Source organism: Lemur catta, chromosome 6 (assembly GCF_020740605.2).
Source record: "Lemur catta isolate mLemCat1 chromosome 6, mLemCat1.pri, whole genome shotgun sequence".
Taxonomy (NCBI): Eukaryota; Metazoa; Chordata; class Mammalia; order Primates; family Lemuridae; genus Lemur; species Lemur catta.
This window is the reverse complement of record NC_059133.1, coordinates 93377884-93395553: the sequence shown is the minus strand read 5'-3', so window position 1 is coordinate 93395553 and position 17670 is coordinate 93377884. Positions and strand designations below refer to the sequence as shown.

Below are 17670 nucleotides of genomic sequence, written 5' to 3'. Positions count from 1 at the left end.
TTCCAAAGAAGCTCCATTTTATTACAGAGAACATACAAAGTCCTTTCCTTATAGAGAAAAGTACTGTTCCTCTTCTCCAGGGAAACAGATGAGCCTCTTCCAAAGTTCCCAGCTTTCGCTTCTACCGGTACTTCCCATGTCGGTTAAAGTGTTTGTAGAGATAGCGGATGCGTTTATTAAGGTTGTGCAGGTCATCGATGAACATTCGCTTTCCAACCATTTTCTTCTTTCGGATACAACGCTGCAATTCATTTCCCTTCCAACCTCGAAGCCATCTGGGGCCCCTGATCAGTTCTTTGGGGTGCTTTTCAAAGTTTCCTGTGTAAGAGAACGTATTAGTTCCAAGACAAGAGAATCCAGCCCAGGCCAGCTAAGCCTCTAACCCACAGTTGCATCTTCTTGACAGCATCTATAGAAAAGACTGTATAGTATCAAGAGCACAGACTTTGTAGCCAGACTGCTTGGGGTTCAAATTTTGACACTGCCAGTTACTAGCTTTAGAAAAATTGCTAACTTCTCTGTTCCTCAGTTTCCTTACCTGTTAAATAAAAATGTTATTATGAGTACTCAGAACAGTGCCGAACGCAATGTAAACAGCCACATAAGTATTTGCTCTCACTATTGAACACAGCACCATCTTCTATACAGGTGAAAAAGAATAGTCGTTACAGCGTAATTGCCATCCTGAAACTGTGTACCACGTAGAGTCAAGTCTTACCCAGGATCCCTATGTTGTCATACACCCCGAACATGGCCCTTTTCTCGTTCCAACGATCAACCACTTTGGGGGGCGGGAGGGTGAGCCTTACACGGGACAATCCAGGAATACCTAGGAATAAATAAGAGAGGGAATGAATGTGAGCCGCCTACTAAGAAGCAGTTCTTGTAGGGGCGTCTACATCAGCCACTTACCCAGAGAGAAGCTTCTGCACGCCAAGGGCACCCAGCCCCACAGGCCCTTACATGCCCCCCAGGAGAGGCTCCCTGCCATTGCTCTAGTCTCTCTCTCAATAGCACACCAAACAAGCCCAAGAATGAGGACTAGACGTGGCCTTCAAGGACGGGGACCGCCTCCACTGGCCTCACAGGGCCACTAACGAGGAGGCAGCCATCTTGGGCCTTACCCAGGTACCTCCGGGCCCAGGGCCTACCTACGCCCCTCCTTCACCAGCTGCAAGCCCCGCCCCCCAGGTTCCGGCCCACGGAGGCCTTGACAACCCAACCCGCCCCGCCCAAGTGCTTCCGGATTGCCCGCCGGAAGTTTTGGAGCGCCAGAAGAGTTGAGTCCTGCGCCTCGTCAGTGTCTGGGACGCCCCAAGACTGTACTTTCAAGAAAATTCACCCTTTCTGGTTCCTTTGGCGTCCTTCAACTGTGAGGGAAATGAAGGTCCAGAACCTGGAACCCGGAGTGTTCGAAGACTCTGTGCCTCAACCAGTCTTGCGCTGTAGCTGTTTTTATTAGCCCCATTTTACTACAGGGAAGGAAATCTCAGGCCTAGCGGATGAAGTGACTTGCTGGACGTCACTGAGCGGAGGAGATGACGAAACCCGGATTGGAGCCCATGCCTTCTAATTCCCAGCTTGGACGGCCTCTTGTCCTGGGGATGACTGAGTTCACTATTGCAGGGGCACTACCACTGCCCATCTATGGACGCGACATCTCGGGCAGGCCCTACTAAAACCTCCTCCCAGCCGACCGGGGCGAAGGGAAAACCCTGCAGGGAAAGAGCCGCCGGGCGAGCGGGCAAGGGGAGGTGGGCGGGAGCCTGAATCTTGCCCCTCCCCCTGTCGGTGCGGCCCGGCTCTCCAGCTCCAGAGCTGTGAATGGCCGGCCTCCCCAGCGAGCGTCGCGATTGGTCCCCTTGCGGCCGTTGAGATTTGAACTCCGTATTTGTGGTTTAGCCCGCGCGGCCCTCGGCTCAGAGGCGGGCCTTTGCTTCTGCCTGCCGGGGAGTGGTCGGTTTGCCCGCCAACTTGAAAATTGCTTCGCTGATTGGTGCGTATTGTGCACTCGTGTTTTTCCCTTCCATTTCAGCCCGACTTCCAGAGTTCGTGTAGCTACGGGTGAGGTCCCCAGGTAAGGTGTGGTGTTAATAAGGAGCAGGTCTTGAAAGACTGGGAAAATGGGGTACAGGGTAGTATGATGCAGTAGTCGGCAACATACAATAGGCAGGGAGGTCTAATAGTCGTGGAGCGCGATGTGGTACAGATGTTAAGTCTGGCAGATTCGCAACGGAGGTGTTAAGCTTAACCTTTCCTAGCTTTAATTACTTCATCTGTAAATTGGGTTGTATTATTATGCACTCCATGGGATTGAGATTAGGAGATTTAGACCGTACATGACATATTCAAATAGCCTAACAGAACCTGGCACAAAATAAATAATCAGTGTGCATTTTGTTCCCATCCTGGTGCAGAAAACCCACTAGCCCTTGCTGGGGCAGTGTTCTGGCTTCAGGTGAGACCAGATCATTCTCTCTGTACTTAAGGGGCTTTGCACATAAAAATGGAAATAATAATGCTAACTTTACACATTGCTATGCCACTTTACAGTTCTTTAAACACCTTTATACCTCTTGATTCACTTGAAGTAATCAGATTAGTAACCCTGTTTTATAGATAAGGCGTTCAGTGACAAGCCAAGTGGCAGAATCACTACTGGAATTGGATTCTAGTCCAGGGTTGATCTCATATCCTTTAAGATAATGTTATCAGCTTGCTGTAAAACTAAAACTCATTATATATTGGAGGTGGGAAAAATAATATAACTAGATAAAAAGACAGGTCTTGGATATAGACCCTGACCTTTTCACTGTTTGGTTTCCAGCCCTGTGAACCAGTGGGAGAAGGATGTCTCCCCAGCTGTATGAGTTCCATCTGCCTTTATCCCCAGAGGAGTTGCTGAAAAGTGGAGGGGTGAATCAGTATGTTGTGCAAGAGATACTGTCCATCAGACATCTTCCTGCACAGCTTAGAGGTAAGACTCCATTGCTGCCATTGTACCCAGCACTTCCAAACAACCATCCCACATGTGTTAATAATTACTACATTGTCATTTCTGTTGCACTATACCGTGAAGTTCCATGGGGGCAAGGAAAGTGTTTCCAACAGTCTTGGTGTACATGGTTACTCTTTGGGGAAATATTATTCTAGATCTTTACCCTTAACCATATATCAGAATAAAGTCCTGGTGGATTTAAGAGTTATAGGAGAAGGCCGGGTATGGTATTTCACACTTGTAACCCCACCACTTTGGGAGGCTATGTTGAGAGGATCACTTAAGGCTAGGAGTTCAAGACCAGGTTGGGCAACATAGCAAGATTCTTTCTCTGCAAAAAATAATAAAAATTAGCTGTGTGTGGTGGCACACACCTATAATTCCAGCAATTCAGGAAGCTGATGGGGAAGGATTGCTTGAGCCCAGGAGTTCAAGATTACATTGTACTATGATCATGCCACAGTATTCCAGCCTAGGTGACAGAACCTCTGGGATTTAACCTGATCTGTTTTAGGTAACACTTTTTTTTTTTTAGACACAGTCTCACTTTGTTGCCTGGGCTACAGTGCTGTGGCATCAGCCTAGCTCACAGCAACCTCAAATTCCTGGGCTCAAGCAATCCTCCTGCCTCAGCCTCCCGAGTAGCTGGGACTGCAGGGCGTGCCCCACCATGCCCAGCTAATTTTTTCTATTTTTAGTAGAGACGGGATCTTGCTGATACTTAGGCTGGTCTTGAACTCCAGACCTCAAGTGATCCTCCCGCCTTGGCCTCCCAGAGTGCTAGGATTACAGGCGTGAGCCACTGTACCCGGCCTAGGTAACACTTCTTTAGAGTCTAGATATCTTGCTTCCAAGATGTTCAATAATGGAAAAAATATATATGTACCACTGCAACACTGTTATAATATATGTACAGTGCAGTTACCTACTGAAACCTATAAATGACCAAAGACAACTTTTACATTACCAAGAAGACCACATAATGTCACTGAACTTGTTGGTCTAGTATCAGTTAAATTGCTTTGGAGAGGTACGTAGAATAAAGATTCTGGAGCCAGGTTATCTGGATTTGAATCCTGGCTCCACCATTCTGACCTTGGACAACTTACTTAATTCCCTCTGTGCCTCGGTTTCCCTATCTATAAAGATAGGGATGATGATCATGGACTTATTTATTATCTCCTGCAAGAAGAAGGGTTGGATAATACAGCAGGTTGATAATATGGCCCCAGCTTGTCTCTTGGCCTTTTCCTCTTGATTGCCAGGTGACAGTTTCTTGCACTGATGCTTGAAGTGGAAAAATGAATTTTCTACCTTGTGCTTTTTCTTCTTTTTTAAAAATTTTACCCAAAGCTTCTCAACAGACTTTAATAGGCAATTAAATCATGTGCCTATTTTCTAACTAATTACAGTCATGCATCATTTAACAAGGATACATTCTGAGAAATGTGTCTGAGAAAGGTATTGTTAGGCAATTTTGGTCATGCAGACATCACAGAGTGTACTTACACAAACTTAGATGGTAGTGCCTACTACACACCTAGGCTATGTGATATAGCCTGTTGCTTCTAGACTATAAACCTGTACATCATGGCTATACTGAATATTGTAGGCAGTTGTAACAACAGTACAATGGTAAGTATTTGTGTATCTAAACTTAGAAAAGGTACAGTAAAAATACAGTATAAAAGATTTTTAAAATGTTACACGTGTACAGGACATTTACCATGAATTGGCCTTACAGGATCGGAAGTTGCTGTGGGTGAGTCAGTGAGTGCTGAATGAATGCAAAGGCCCCTAGGACATTACTGTACACTTAGGCCATACTAAACTTATTTTTAAAAATTTTCTTTCTGCACTAATAAATTAACCTTAGCTTGTTGTAACTTTTTTACTTTATAAACTTTTTCATTTTTTTTAACTTTTTGACTCTTTAGTTTAAAACACAAACACATTATACAGCTGTACAAAAATATATTTTCTTTATCGCCTTATTTTATAAGCTTTTTTCTATATAGAATTTTTTTTTAACTTTTTAACTTTTTTTTCATTTTTAAAACTAAGATACAAACACACAAATTAGGCTAGGCCTACGTAGGGTCAGGATCATCAAGACATCACTAAGCAATAGGAATTTTTCAGCTCCGTTATATTCTTAAGGAACCAGTGTTGTATATGCTGTCCATTATTGACCAAAATGTTGTTATACAGCACATGACTATACTGGTAAGGAAAGTAGAATTACCTCAACTGGCTAAACTGATCGAGATTATTACCTAGGAGCCTCCTTAAACCTGAACATATCACCATTTGGTAAGCAAGGAAGAAGGCTGAATGTGAAAGTCGCCTGATAGATGGCCAACCAGCAATGTCCATAGATGCACTATTCTGTCAATACTGTGTGGATATATGCATCACCAATTGCACATACTAGAATACATACTGTAACAAATTGTTCTTTAATTATTACAATGCATCATTTTTTAAAATGGTAACTCTCTTTTAAGAGTCCTTTTTAAAACAATTGCATTGCTTTGATGATTTTTGTGTTTAGAACCCTAAATACAACTTCTATCAATATATAAAATCAAATCATTTAATTCATTCAACAAGTATTTACCGATCATTTACTATGTGCCAGGCACTGTTCTAAGCACTGTTTATAACAGTAAACAAAACAGAGTTCTTTCTCTCAAGGCTCTCAGCAAGTAATAAACTAGTAAATGTGGAGTACAGTAGTCCCCCTTATCCAAGGAGGATATGTTCTAAGACCCCCAGTGGATGCCTGAAACTGAATAGTACTGAATCCTATGTATATTATGTTTTTTCTATACCTATATGCCTATGATAAAGTTTAATTTACAAATTAGGTGCAGTAAGAAATTAACAATAATGATAGTAAAGTAGAACAATTATAACAATATGCCAGCATCACTACTTTTGTGCTTTGGGACCATTATTAAGTAAGATAAGGGTTACTTGAACACAAGCCCAATGACAGTAGATATGATAATCAAGACAGCTACTAAGTAACTAATATACATATACAGCATGGATATGTTGGACAAAGGGATAATTCACACCCTGGGCAGGAAGGAGCAGGGCAGTGTAAGATTTCATCATGCTACTCAGAGTGGCATCCAACTTAAAACTTATGAATTGTTTATATCCAGAATATTTCATTTAATGTTTTTGGACCATAGCTGACCATGGGTAACTGAAACCATGGAAATAAAACCATGGATAAGAGGGGATTACTGTATGTCAAATGGTTATAGGAGCCAAGGAGAAAAATAAAGCAAGGTAAAGAAGATAGGATGTGCCAGAGCAGGGACTGCCATTTTGTGTTAGATGATCAGAGAGGGCTTGCTGATAGGTCACATTTGGGCAGAGACCATAAGAAAGTAAAGAAGTGAACTGTGCAGATTCTCAGGGAAGGGTACTCTAAGCAGACAGAAAAGCCAAGGCAAAGGTCCTGAGGTGGGCAAATGCCAATGTATTTGGAGTGGAGGCAGCTTGGAAAAAGGTCAGGTGGGAAGTGGTACAGTTTATTCTAGAGTCTTGCTCCTCAGAATGTGGTCTTTAGATCAGCAGCATTAGTATCATGATCTGAGAGCTTATTAAAAATGCAGGATGTCAAGGGCCACCCTAGAACTACTGAATCAGGAAATCTGTATTTTAAGAAGATCCCCAGGTCATTTGGGTAAACATAAGTTTGAGAAGTACTGATCTCTAGTGCCTTGCAAAGTCATGGTAAAGACTTTAGCTTCCGTGTGAGTGAGCTTGAAAGCCACTGGGTTTTGAGCATGGGAATGACGTGGTCTGACATTTTAAAAGTATCCCTGTCTACTGTGTTGAGTAAAGACTATAAGAGGCAAGGGAAGAAATAGGAGACTAGTTAGGAGACTACCAAGTAAATTGGACTGGAGTGATAGCAGTGGGGGTGATGATAAAAGGTTGGATTCTGAATATATTTTGAAAATATTTATTTTCAAAATATTAGAGGTTCGTCCGAGTGCAGTGGTGTTTACAACTAATTGATCACAACCAGTTACAGATTCCTTTGTTCCTTCTCCACTCTCACTGCTCCACTTGACCAGCCTTAAAAAAGAAAAAAAGATTAAAAAATAAATAAATAAATAAAATAGAGCCAATAGGACTGTTGATGTGTTAGATTTGTAGAGTTGGAAAGTCTGGGATGATTACAAATCTTTTTTACTTGAGCAAGTAGAAAAATGGAGCTGCCATTTACTGAGATGGGATAGAATATGGGAGGAACAGATTTAGACTGTTGGTTTCATGAGTATGGAGATTTCATCTAAAGATACACATTTGGGATTTAATATTCAGCCTGTAGACAGCATTTAATGCCATGAGATTGGAGTGAGTGTAGATGGAGAGGAGAAGCAGTTTGAAGACTAAGACCCGAGATAGTCCAACATTTAGAGGCTGAGAAGATGAGAAAGAACAAGTAGAGGAAACTAAGGAGCAGTCATTGGGATAGAAAGTGATTGAAGGAGCTAAATGGCGGCTAAATTAAGAGAACGTTTCAAAAACAGAAGAGATCAACTAACTGCAGATTAATTACTGGATTTATTGATGTGGTGGTTGCTGGTAACCTTGACAAAGCTGTTTCAAAGGAGTGGTGGGGGCACAAGCCTGATTGTATTATAATAGGTTTGTGAGAAAATAGAAGAATTAAAGATGATTAATTTATATAACTGGTTCTTTTAAGATGGGTAGCATTACATGTGTGTATGCTGAATGGTAATGATCAGAGGGAAAAGCTGATGATGATGCAGGAGGAAGAGGGAACAATTGTTGGAGCAATGTCCTTTACTAGGTAAGAGAGTATATGATCTGGTACACAAAGGCAGGAGATGACTTTGTTAGAACACGGACAGTTTATTCACAGTAGCAAAAAAGGCAGAATGTATGGGCACAGATGCAGGTAGTGCAGATAAATAGAGAGCTTACGGCAGTTGAAAGTTCTTTTCTGTCTGCTTCTGTTTTCTCAACAGGAAGGGAAAGCCTTAACTGAGAGTGAGTTTGGGAAGAAGGTCATGATGTTATGAGCAGAGGAAAGATATGAAATAATTGCCTAGAAGAAAATGAATAGACCTGGGAATTTGTAACAGGAAATATGAAGGGCCCACTGGAGGATACTGGTCATGAGTTTAAAGTGAGAGTCCTCAGCATGTTGGTTTATTTTTCTTAGGCCATTTTTGTTTGTGTGGTTACATGAATGGGGTAAGCAGACAGTTGATTTAACCTAGATTTGCTAGGAGAGTAAATTTTTGTTTTGTTTTGTTTTTATGTTTATTTATTTTTTTAATTTAAAATAGTACAGGAATACAAACATTGAGGTTACATATATTGCCTTTGCACAGCCCAAGTCAGAGCTACAAGTGTGCCCATCCCAGACAGCGCACAACACACGCATTAGATGTGAATTTACCCATCCCCTCCTCTCCTCCTTCTCCTTCTTGACAGCCAATGAATGTTACTTGCAGATGTGCGCGTAAGTGTTGATCAGTTAGTACCGATTTGATAGTGAGTACGTGTAGTGCTTGTTTTTCCATTCTTGTGATACTTCACTTAGAAAAATGGGCTCCACCAGCCTGAGCAAGAGCGAGACCCCGTCTCTACTAAAAATAGAAAGAAATTATCTGGCCAACTAAAAAACTATATATAGAAAAAAAATTAGCCAGGCATGGGGGCACGTGCCTGTAGTCCCAGCTACTCGGGAGGCTGAGGCAGTAGGATCGCTTAAGCCCAGGAGTTTGAGGTTGCTGTGACCGAGGCTGACGCCACGGCACTCACTCTAGCCCGGGCAACAGAGCAAGACTCTGTCTCAAAAAAAAAAAAAAGAAAAAGAAAAATGTGCTCCAGCACCATCTAGAATAGTACAAGAAGTTCACCATTGTTTTTTGTGGCTGAGTAGTACTCCATGGTATACATATACCACATTTTATTAATCCACTCGTGTATTGATGGGCACTTGGACTATTTCTACATCTTTGCAATTGTGAATCGTGCTGCTATAACCATTCGAGTGCAAATGTCTTTATTATAGGATGACTTTTTTTCCTTTGGGTAAACACCCAGTAGTGGGATTGTTGGATCAAATGGTAGTTCTACTTTTACTTCTTTGAGGTTTCTCCATATTACTTTCCAAACAGGTTGCACTAGTTTGCAGTCCCACCAGCAGTGCATGAGTGTTCCTGTCTCTCCGCATCCACACCAACATTTGTTGTTTTGGGACTTTTTGATAAAAGCCATTCTCACAGGAGTTGAATGATATTTCATGGTGGTTTTGATTTGCATTTCCCTGATGATTAGAGATGTTGAGCATTTTTTCATGTTTCTTGGCCATTAGTCTATCTTCTTTTGAAAACTTTCTGTTCGTGTCCTTTGCCCAGTTTTTAATGGAGTTGTTTGATTTTTTCTTACTGATTTTTCTCAGTTCTATATAGATTCTAGTTATTAGCCCTTTATCAGATATATAGCATGCAAATATTTTCTCCCAATCTGTAGGTTGTCTGTTTGCTTTAGTGATAGTTTCTTTGGCTGTGCAGAAACTTTTTAATTTGATCAGGTCCCATTTATTTATTTTTGTTGTTGCTGTGATTGCTCTGGGGGTCTTCATAAATTCTTTGCGTACGCCAATGGCTATAAAACTTTTTGCAACATTTTCTTGGAGAATTCTTATGGGTTCATACTTTAAGTTCAAGTCTGTTGTCCCTCATGAGTTGATTTTTGTGAGAGGTGAGGTTCCTGTTTCAGTCTTCTGCATGTGGCTATCCAATTTTCCCAGAACTTTTTATTGAATTGGGATTTTTTTCCCCAGTGTATGTTCTTTTCTGCTTTGTCACAGATCAGATGGCTTATATGAGGATGGTTTTATGTCTGAGTTCTCAGTTCTGTTCCATTGGTCTATGTCTCTGCTCTTGTGCCAGGACCATGCTGTTTTGGTTATTATAGCCTTGTAGTATAGCTTCAAGTCTGGTAAATTGATGCCTCCCAATTTGTTCTTTTTGCTTAAGGTTGCTTTGGCTATACAGGGTCTTCTCTGGTTCCATACGAAGCATAGAATTACTTTTTCTAGATGTGTGAAAAATGATGTTGGTATTTTAATAGGGATTGCATTGAATCTATAGATCACTCTGGGTAGACTAGACATTTTAACAATGTTGATTCTGCTGATCCATGAGTATGGTTTTCCATGTGTTTGTGTCCTCTGTTTTTTCCTTTCTCAGTATTTCATAATTCTACCTGTAGAGGTCCTTCACCTCCTTAGTTAAATATATTTCTAGGTATTTGATTTTCTTTGTTGCTATTGTGAAAGGTATCGAGTCTTTGATTTGGTTCTTAGTTTGACTGTTGTTGGTATATATGAATGCTAGTGATTTGTGTACATTAATTTTGTAACCTGAGGCTTTGCTGAACTTATTATGTATTGTTAATTAGTGGAAAAAGTTTGAAGTGTAATGGTGTCTAATAATAGGAAAATAGTAACTTAATTAAGATATATTCAATGGAATATTATGTAGCCATTAAAAATTGTTTACAGGCTGGGTGTGGTTGCCCATGCTTTATAATCATAGCACTTTGAGGCAGCAGGATTGCTTGGGGCCAGGAATTTGAGATCAGCCTGGGGTAATATATTAGCAAGACCCTGTCTTTACAAAAAATAAAAAAAATTAGCAGGCCGGGCGGGGTGACTCACGCCTGTAATCCTAGCACTCTGGGAGGCCGAGGCGGGTGGATTGCTCGAGGTCAGGAGTTCGAGACCAGCCTGAGCAAGAGCGAGACCCCATCTCTACTAAAAATAGAAAGAAATTATCTGGCCAACTAAAAATCTATATAGAAAAAATTAGCCGGGTATAGTGGCGCATGCCTGTAGTCCCAGCTACTCGGGAGCCTGAGGCAGTAGGATCGCTTAAGCCGAGGAGTCTGAGGTTGCTGTGAGCTAGGCTGACGCCACGGTACTCACTCTAGCCTGGGCAACAAAGCGAGACTCTGTTCAAAAAAAAAAAAAAATTTAGCAGAACATGGCACACACCTGTAATCCCAGCTACTCGAGAGGATGAGGCATGAGAATGGCTTGAGCCCAGGAGTTCCAGGCTACAGTGAGCTATGATTATACCACTGCACTCTAGCCTGGGCAACAGAGCAAGACTCTGGTTGTTAAAAATATGTATTTATATGCTTATTGTAATGCTAAATTTTATTTATTTATTTATTTTGAGACACAATCTCACTCTGTTGCCCAGGCTAGAGTACTGTGGCCTCAGCCTAGCTCACAGCAACCTCAAACTCCTGGGCTCAGGCAGTCCTTCTGCCTCAGCCTCACAAGTAGCTGAGACTACAGGCATGTGCCACCATGCCTGGCTAATTTTTTCTGTATATTTTTAGTTGTCCAGCAAATTTCTTTCTATTTTCAGTAGAGACGGGGTCTCACTCTTGCTCAGTCTGGTCTCAAACTCCTGAGCTCAAACGATCCTCCCACCTTGGCCTCCCAGAGTGCTAAGATTATTAGGTATGAGCCACCGTGCCCGGCCTATCTCTCTGAATCTTTACATAAACGTAAATAGTTGACCCTTGAACAATGTGGGAGTTAGGGGCACCAACCCTCATGCAGTTGAAAATCCACTTAAAACTTTTGACTCCCCAAGAACTTAACTACTAATAGTCTACTGTTGACTGGAAGCCTTACCAATAAATTAAACTGTTGATTAACACATATTTTGTGTTATGTGTATTATTTATTCTTACAATGAAGTAAGCCAGAAAAAAGAAACTGTTGTTTAGAAATTCTTAAGGAAGAGAAAATACATTTATAGTACTGTACCATATTTATTGATATGTAAGTTAACCATGTCTGTTTACAAGATGAATCAACTGTCTGAAATGGCAGCAGCTGCAGCTGCGGACCTCAGTCTGCAGTACGTACCAGTCAGTTCAACTTTTTCTTGTAATGTTGTAACTTTGCTCCTTGGAAGTACTTCCAGCATCACTAGTGGCATTTCATGTGGGTCTCATGGTGTTATTCAAGGCCTGTGATATTGTACTGAACACAGTGAAAAATATGGAAAACTGTGAGAGATCACTTTTTATATTGTGGTACACAATTTACTGGAGAGATGAACTGCTCACACGGTGATGATTAGCATCACAGTGTTTAAGTGGATACTTAAAAACATACTCAGCACAATAGCAACAGGAGGTGGCTATGAAATTATTACATTAGTACAGCATGTACTAAAGTTAATTTTATGAAGTTATGATTTTATGAAGTTATGATTTTTTTTTTTTTTTTTTTTTTTTAGAGATGGAGTCTCACTCTGTTGCCCAGGCTAGAGTGCAGTGGTACAATCGTAGCTCACTGCAGCCTTAAACTCATAGGCTCAAGCAATCCTCCTGACTCAGCCTCCCAAGTAGCTGGGATGACAGGTGTATGCCACTGTGCCTGGCTAATTTTTCTTATTTTTTTTTTTTTTTAGAGATGAGACCTTGTTGTTTTGCCCAGGCTGGTATCGAACTCCCAGGCTCAAGCAGTCCTCCCACCTCAGCCTCACAAGTTGCATGGGTTACAGGCATGAGCCACTGCACCTGGCTTGCTCTTATGATTTAATATTGCATCTTTATGTTTGTTTACATTTCTCTTGGACTGAAAATGTTGTCACATACAGTCTATGTATGCATAAGTTCTGATAAATTTTAACTTTTTTATAATGGATTTGTATATATTTTATGGTAGTAAATGATAAATTAGTATCTACATCTTTTTATGCATTCATGACATACCTAACTTTTCCTTAATTTATTTGATATTTCTAACTACGTAGTTCATCCACAAGTTTTTTCAAATTGTCAAAAATCTCCAAAAATTTTTCCAATATATTTATTGAAAAAAATCTGCATATAAGTGGGCCCATGCAGTTCAAACTCTATTGTTCAAGGGTCAACTGCATACATATATATATTTCCTACTTTTCTCCACTGAGAGGGTCTAAAGGCAATGATACTGTTATATCAGTGACCCTAAATAGTGCCTGGAGTTTGATTTCTACATACCATTCTCCCATAAAAGGAGCCAGGACTCCATTGAGAATGGTCGATTCCAGGACTGGGCCAAGGAAGTTGTAAGATGAGTCTGGAACATCCTGTGGTACAAGACAATAAGGGAGCAAAAAAATGAAGGGAACATGTCCAAAAGACACAGGCCAGGTTGAAGGAGCTCCCAGTGACCAAGTATGGGACAATTTGAGCAATAAAATAAATAGTAATGGATTAAAATGCAGAATAAAAGAAATATCCGCCAGGCGTGGTGGCTCATGCCTGTAATCCTAGCACTCTGGGAGGCCGAGGTGGGGGGATCATTCGAGCTTAGGAGTTCAAAACCAGCCTGAGCAAGAGCGAGACCCCGTGTCTTCTAAAAAAAAAGAAAGAAATTAGCTGGACAACTAAAAATATATACAAAAAAATTAGCTGGGCATGGTGGCACCTGGCTGTAGTCCCAGCTACTTGGGAGGCTGAGGCAGAAGGATCACTTGAGCCCAGGAGTTTGAGGTTGCTGTGAGCTGGGCTGACACCATTGCACTCTAGTTCGGGCAATAGAGTGAGACTCTGTCTCAAAAAAAAAAAAAAACAAAATCCATGAGTCCATTCTGTTATAAGTAACTTAATAAAGAAATAAATTAAGGAAAAGGAATAGCTTGTCTTTATAGTAGCATTCCCACTAGTAAGTATAGAAGGAATAATGGAGGTAGAAAATTACCATTTAGTAAACATCACAGCAATAATTGTGGCAGGCAAGAGTCAACCGTGGATGCTTAAATTACTGGGCAAAAATGTGACCTGAAATAGGATATTTGCATAGTTTCTAAGTATCTTCCCATAAGATACTTACTAATTGCAAAGGGGAGAATAACTTTACAATGGAGAAATGCGGCAAACAATACCAAGTGATCAAAGTTAACATCACCTGTAATAAGACATTGACATCATGTACCTCTTGATAAGATGCATGAGAAGGATGCAACTTCCCTTCTGCATTAGTGTTGCCAAAAATGTATGACCTCAATCTAGTCATGAGAAAACATGCAAACCCAAATTGACACACGTTCTACAAAATAACTGGCAAGTATTCTTTTGAAAAGTGTCAAGATCATTAAAGGCAAAGATTGGAGTAGACTAAGGAGACTTGATAACAAAGTGCGTTGTGGGATCCTAGACCAAAAAAAGGACATAAATAGGACAGTTGGCAAAATTCAAATAAGGTTTGTAGATTCAACAGTAATTCAATAGTATTGAATTAATGTTAATTTCTTGGTTTAGAATACATACTTATAAGATTGTTTATGTTATGTAAGATTTTAAGATTATCTGGGTAAAAGGTACAGGAACTCTATACTGTTTTTCTCATTTTTTTGTAATTTCAAAACAAAAAGTTAAAAAGATCTTATGTTTGTGTTCATTACTAACTACTGTAAGTGGGACAAGTCACGTAACCAATTTAAGATATAAAATAGGCTGTCTGCTTCATCTACTTCACTTGAAGCTAAAGTGAGGCTTTAACTGTAAAACAAACGTAAGATATTATTATTATAGGTTACATTGAAGTGAATTGTTTGTGTCGTTTTGTGATTCTGCCAGTAAAAGCAATAAATCTGGTTTTCTGCCATGGGTAGAATTTACCAAAAAGGCCTCTCTCCCCTCCAAATTCATCAGTTTTTTTTTTTCGTCTTTATAGCATTTCAGGCTGCCTTCCGAGCTCAGGGCCCCCTGGCTATGCTGGAGCACTTTGATACTATCTACAGCATTTTACAGTAAGTGAAATACCCAGCTGGTACTTTATAAAGAACTGGTGGCTATTTGTCCTAACTTTGCATGTTAGTCCTGAAATTCCAAATTATAGGTTCACTGATAAATGCTTCTGGGTGCTGATATCTCTACTGATGAACATTTACCCAACTTGTCACCATATTTATTCAGTTTATGAATTTCACATGTAATTTTACGCATTAGATCCCTCAGATTAGATCTGATCTGTTAGCATGGGCTCTGCAGGCTCCTTCTTGTCTGACCCCTACACTTTCTTTCCCTTATAGTCACTTTCGAAGTATAGATCCTGGCCTCAAAGAAGACACTCTGGAATTCCTGATAAAAGGTGTTTATGGGTCAGAGGGTAGGGGTGGAAGGTATTTGTTGTTTTTGTTTACTGTCTTCTACATTTATTAGCCATGTGATGATATCAAGGCTGTTGTGATTCAGTTGGTTTGGCTAAGCCCAGGGACCTTTGACCTATTAAGGTCTGTAATCTTGGTGGGCAATACAGAGTTCTGTGTGTTCACTGTAAGGGCAGACCAACAAGAACTTTTTCCTACTTTTGAGCTACCTCTTTTTAATAGGGGTGATTCTTCCAGTTGCCAGGGAGAAATTGTGGTAACTGGAGTGAGAGAGTAGGAACAGGGCATGTTCAGGGTATCAGGGTCAAGGGTCCCAAAGGACTTAGCTTGTGTTATGACCACTGAGAGATGAAACACAGATCTTTGGTAATCTGATGGCTGCAAGGGATGGGTGTTTTGAGGTTGGGATATATGAAGAAAGTGAATGACACCAACTCCCAGATTTTGTCCCTCACAGTGGTATCCCGCCACTCCCAGGAACTTCCAGCCATCCTGGATGATACAGCTTTGAGTTTATCAGATAGAAACGCCCATCTAAATGCCCTCAAAATGAACTGTTATGCTCTGATACGCCTCTTGGAATCCTTTGAGACTATGGCCAGCCAGACAAGCCTCATGGACCTGGACCTTGGTGGGAAGGTAAGTTAGAGTTTGTGGCTGACTTTATGTGGGGTCCAGGAGGGTGGGGAGTTGACAGGAAAGAAGGGAATCCAATGCTTCTGAGAATCCTTTCTGTCTTCGTTTAGGGTTTAGGAGGAAGTACTCAAAAGTATCACAGCATTTCCTTCCCTAACAAGTAGCATTTTGGAACTTATAATAATTCTTCTATATTGCCTTCTACCTCATCTTTATACTGGATAGTTCAGGTAGTCAGAATGGCAGATCTTGACCTTCTTTGTTTCCTTATTTTTTCCTAAATGTATACATGATCTCTTTTAGGGTAAGAAAGCCCGGACCAAGGCAGCCCATGGCTTTGACTGGGAGGAAGAGAGGCAACCAATTCTTCAGCTTCTAACACAGCTGCTCCAGTTGGACATTCGTCATCTGTGGAACCATTCAGTAATTGAAGAGGAATTTGTCAGGTGGGTAGTTCAGATGGTTACAAATAATACTGAGCTGTGAGGAATGAGGGCTCTATTGTTAGATATGCCTTTTAAATACTTCATTTCATGCCTCAGTTCTATCTGTAATACATAGAAGTATAATCATAACATGGATTTGTTAGGAATTAGATAATTGAATGTTAGAAACTGATGTGAGTTTCTCTCATCTCTAATGCCCATTTATTTATTCATTAAACAGTATTTACTGAGAATTTCTTAGGAGTATGGCTGGCATCATCATAGGTACTGGAAACAAAAGTTTGTGCCCTCTTGGAGTTTGTATTGTAGAGTAGAAGGCAATTTAAAAATAAGTAAAATATGTAATATGTTTTATGGTTTATGGAACAAAATAGAGAAGGGGGATGGGAAGGTCAATGGAAGAGGATTATGATTTTAAATCAGCTATCCTAGCAAGACCTCTTTGAGATGATGACATTTAAGCAAAGACCTGAAGGAGGTGAATGAGAGCTGTGAGACTATCTGGAGGAACAGCAAGGGTAAGGAAAATGAATGGTGCGTGCAAAGATCCTGAGGAGGGAGTGTGTCTAGCGTGTATAAGCAAAAGCAAGGAGGCCAGAGAGATGGCAGCCAAGAGAGGGTGAGAGGGGTAGGCTGTAAGGTCAAGGAAGCAGTGGGGAGCCAAACTGGAGATCCTTGTAGGCCATCACAGTGACTTTGACATTTCCTCAGTGTGAGATGGGGCCACTAGGGGGTCCCAAACAAGGCAGTGAGGTGATCTGACTTGTACTTTAACAGGGTCATCCTGGCTATTGTATTGAAACAGACTGTGGAGGGAAAGGGGGAAGCAAGAGACCAGTTAAGAGGCTATTCTAATAACTCAGCAAGAGATGATGATCGCTTAGACCAAGGAGTGGCAGTGAAGATGGGGAGAATGGTTGGCTCTAGACTTTTTTTCTTAAGGTAGAGCTTACAGGATTTGCTGATGGATTAGGAGTGAGGTGCAAGAGAGAGTACAGTCAGGGATGACTCACTCTCCCAGGGTTTTGGCCTGAGCATTTGGAAGACTGGAGTTATTGGTAACCGAAATATGGAGAAGGCCTTGAGTATGTGGTTTGAGGGGAAGACCAGAAATTCTGTTTAGGACATACAAAGTTTGAAGTTCATATTAGATATCCAAGTAAAGTTGTTAGATTCAGCTGTTGAATTTATAGATCTGGAGTTCAGGAGAGAGATCTGAGCTAGAGATAAATGTTTGGAAATATATGGTATTCAAAGCCATGAGACTGAAATTACAAAAGTGTAACTAGAAGAGAGTAGCAATCCAAGGACTGGTACCCTAGGGCACTCTGGCATTAAGAGGGCGAGGAGATGACAAGCAACTAGACAGAAATTTAGAAGGGAGCCTGGTGTCTTG

General features: G+C 40.9%; 2 protein-coding genes and 1 non-coding gene across 5 annotated transcripts in view; 2 read left to right on the top strand and 1 right to left on the bottom strand.

Annotated features, from left to right (window-relative positions):
* MRPL51 (mitochondrial ribosomal protein L51) lies at nt 1-1169 on the bottom strand. The gene is made up of 3 exons (XM_045554530.1): nt 913-1169; nt 719-829; nt 1-318 (listed from the first exon to the last, which is right to left on the bottom strand). The coding sequence occupies exons 1-3, from the start codon at nt 989-991 to the stop codon at nt 122-124; spliced, it is 387 nt and encodes a 128-aa protein (XP_045410486.1). The 5' UTR covers nt 992-1169; the 3' UTR covers nt 1-121.
* A 72-nt stretch (nt 1170-1241) lies between these two features.
* The window catches only part of NCAPD2 (non-SMC condensin I complex subunit D2), a 32286-nt gene continuing 15857 nt past the window's right edge, over nt 1242-17670 (top strand). For all 3 annotated transcript variants that reach the window (XM_045554526.1, XM_045554527.1, XM_045554528.1), the window contains exons 1-6: nt 1242-2077; nt 2828-2977; nt 14757-14832; nt 15115-15173; nt 15650-15831; nt 16132-16274. In XM_045554526.1, the coding sequence (XP_045410482.1) occupies nt 2851-2977; nt 14757-14832; nt 15115-15173; nt 15650-15831; nt 16132-16274 (587 nt within the window). In that variant the 5' untranslated portion in view covers nt 1242-2077; nt 2828-2850. The remainder of the gene's footprint in view (nt 2078-2827; nt 2978-14756; nt 14833-15114; nt 15174-15649; nt 15832-16131; nt 16275-17670) is intronic.
* On the top strand, nt 15244-15572 carry LOC123640959. The gene has a single exon (XR_006736181.1). It is a non-coding gene; the product is annotated as a small nucleolar RNA U85 (small nucleolar RNA).